General features: G+C 52.9%; 1 protein-coding gene across 1 annotated transcript in view; it reads left to right on the forward strand.

Moving 5' to 3' along the window:
• HUNK (hormonally up-regulated Neu-associated kinase) overlaps positions 1 to 161 on the forward strand; it is a 154,583-nt gene extending 154,422 nt beyond the window's left edge. Inside the window, exon 14 of the mRNA XM_012558612.1 lies at positions 54 to 161. Coding sequence (XP_012414066.1) covers positions 54 to 161 — 108 coding nt within the window. The remainder of the gene's footprint in view (positions 1 to 53) is intronic.
• Positions 162 to 2,657: the final 2,496 nt, after the last annotated feature.

Raw genomic sequence — 2,657 nt, forward strand, 5'->3', positions numbered from 1 at the left:
AGATCCTGGATTCCCGTGTCCCTGGGCTTGGGGTCTGGGCCGTGTCCTTGTAGGAGATCCTGGATTCCCGTGTCCCTGGGCTCGGGGTCTGGGCCATGTCCTTGAAGGAGATCCTGGATTCCCGTGTCCCTAGGTTCGGGGTCTGGGCCGTGTCCTTGTAGGAGATCCTGGATTCCCATGTCCCTGGGCTTGGGGTCTGGGCCGTGTTCTTGTAGGAGATCCTGGGTTCCTGTGTCCCTGGGCTTGGGGTCTGGGCCATGTCCTTCCTTGTAGGAGATCCTGGGTTCCCGTGTCCCTGGGCTTGTAGACAGTCCTCACGTGGCTCCTGTCTGACACCATGTGTGTCTCCGTGTCTTTTCTGCTCTTCTCATAACTCAGAAGGGATTAGGTTTAGGACCCAGTCTGCTCCGGTATGACCTTATTCACATAACAAAAGAACCCCCGTATTTCCCAGCAGGATCACACCCACAGGTACAAGGGCCAGTAATTCAGCATGTGTTTTGGGGGGACACAATTCGTTCACAAAGCCCGACCCCTAGGACATGCTAGTGGAAAGCCAGAGTCCAGAAGGTGGCCTCTCTGGGGGTTAACGCTGCCCCTGGTATCAGGTCAACACCTCTGGGCTGCATGATGGTGCGGGACCCTTGCCTTGGCTGCCTGCCAGGTCTGATGCCGGGGGATCTCCAGGGCGTCCCACACATTTCTGCCAGAGCTGGCGGTGCCCGGCCCCTCCAAGGCTGCTGACAGCTGTGGTAGTGAGCCTGCAGCCAGGAGCGCTAGTGCCAGGGCATCCTGGGCCTGGCCCCCCTTCAGCGTGACTGCCGCAGACACTCCCCAAGGAGGTCCTGTTGGCAAAGCGCGGGAAGCTGTGAATGAAAGGCAGCCACACAGACATCATAATCTGCCGAGACGGGAACGGGCCTGCCACCCTGGGGCCAAGCCGGCCCCATGCGGTGCCAAACAGCTTCTGGTCAGATGCAAATGGGAATTGAAGGCCAAGGCCGGTACTGGTGGTCCTTTCTCCCAGCCAGCCATAGATGTTGCTCGTTAGTTTCAAACGCTTGAAGCAAAATGTACCATTTCAGAGAGTTACCAGTATCTGTTACCGTGGAGTCAACCCTGACTCATGGTGACCCCATGTGTGTCAGAGTAGAACTATGCTCCGTAGGGGTTTCAATGGCTGATATTTCAGAAGTAGATCACCAGGCCTTTCTTCCGAGGCACCTCCGGGTGGATTCAAACCTCCAACCTTTTAGTTAGTAGCTGAACACTTAACCATGGGACTCTTTACAACAAGTTAGACCAGTTTATAAAGGACATCCAAGACGGGAGGTTTCGCACCGTTGCTGCTGTTGGATTGAGACGTCTTTGGTGAACTTCCCTGGTGGGGGCAGTGCCAGCGGCCGGGGAAATCCTACAGACCTCCCTGCACGAAGTCCACGCCCGAAACGGTGGCGAGTCCCGAGCCATCACAATGCAAGAGCTTCCCCCTTTGTCTCTTCAGAGCTGCTGCAGAGCTTCCCGAGGGACCGGACGGATTCCTTGCAGAAAGACAGCCCTCACGCGTCCTGCATCCCTGACATGTTGTAGAGCTGTCACTTCTGGAGGTGGGATGTGGACAGACCAAAGCACAGGAGAAATGCCTTGTGGCGTCTGTGCAATGCCAGCAGCCTTCGTCTTCCCTTCTTAGCTGGTACTCTGCACACCTGGGGTCGCCATGAGTCAGAATCGACTCTATGGCAACTATCAACAGCAAGCAGTTAGCCCGTTGTGAGGAAGTCGACACCGACTCATGGCGACCTCGTGTATCAGAGCAGAACTGTGCTCCAAAGGGTTTTTAGCGGCTGATTTTTGGGAGCAGATCACCAGGCCTTTCTTCTGAGGTGCCTCTGTGTGGACTCCAACCTCCAACCTTTTGTTTCGGTTAGCAACTGAGTGCATTAACCATTTGCATCACCCAAGCACTCATAACTGTGCCAACAAATCCCAATTTCCTCTGCACTAGGAGTGAGGAAGAGGTGTTAACAAGAAGGTCTCCTGGGTTTCAACAGCTTATGGCTTCTGCTGCCCACACTCTGATGGACATGCTGACGGGCAGGGCTGGGTCGGAGAAGGGAAGCGGGGGAGAATGCAAAGGAGAAAGGAAGAGAAGGGTCTGAGCAATATGGAACCTGGATAACTTCCTCTTGCAAAACCTGACGGTGGCTGTCGGCTCAGAGCTAACTCTTGCGGAAATCTCCAAATGACCAATGGCAAAGAGAACAGACTGTCATCTCACAAGACTGCCCTGAGTTATGATTTCAATAAATCCTGGACACCATGCTTTCATTAAATCCCCAAATGCCTCAAGGTTTTCTCAGTATAGTACTATCATAACTATCCGTACCATAAAAACTGAAGTCCGATCATTTACATTTTCAGGCAGGCGCAGGGAGTCAGAAGCTTAAAGTTCTCCTTATTTAGAAAGAGTCGGGACCACATTCCCCACTTGTCTGAAGCCCTCCTACGGAATAGTATTGTTTTCAATTCCTATTTCTGGGGTGACTACTAAGGTCGAACATTTATATTTGTCACTTGCATTTTTTCCCAGAGCTGTTAGCCCCATCTATTTCCTTAGCTCTCTGCTGGAATCATTTAAAATGATTGGGGATTATTAA

Source organism: Trichechus manatus, unplaced genomic scaffold (genome assembly GCF_000243295.1).
Source record: "Trichechus manatus latirostris isolate Lorelei unplaced genomic scaffold, TriManLat1.0 scaffold00177, whole genome shotgun sequence".
Lineage (NCBI taxonomy): Eukaryota > Metazoa > Chordata > Mammalia > Sirenia > Trichechidae > Trichechus > Trichechus manatus.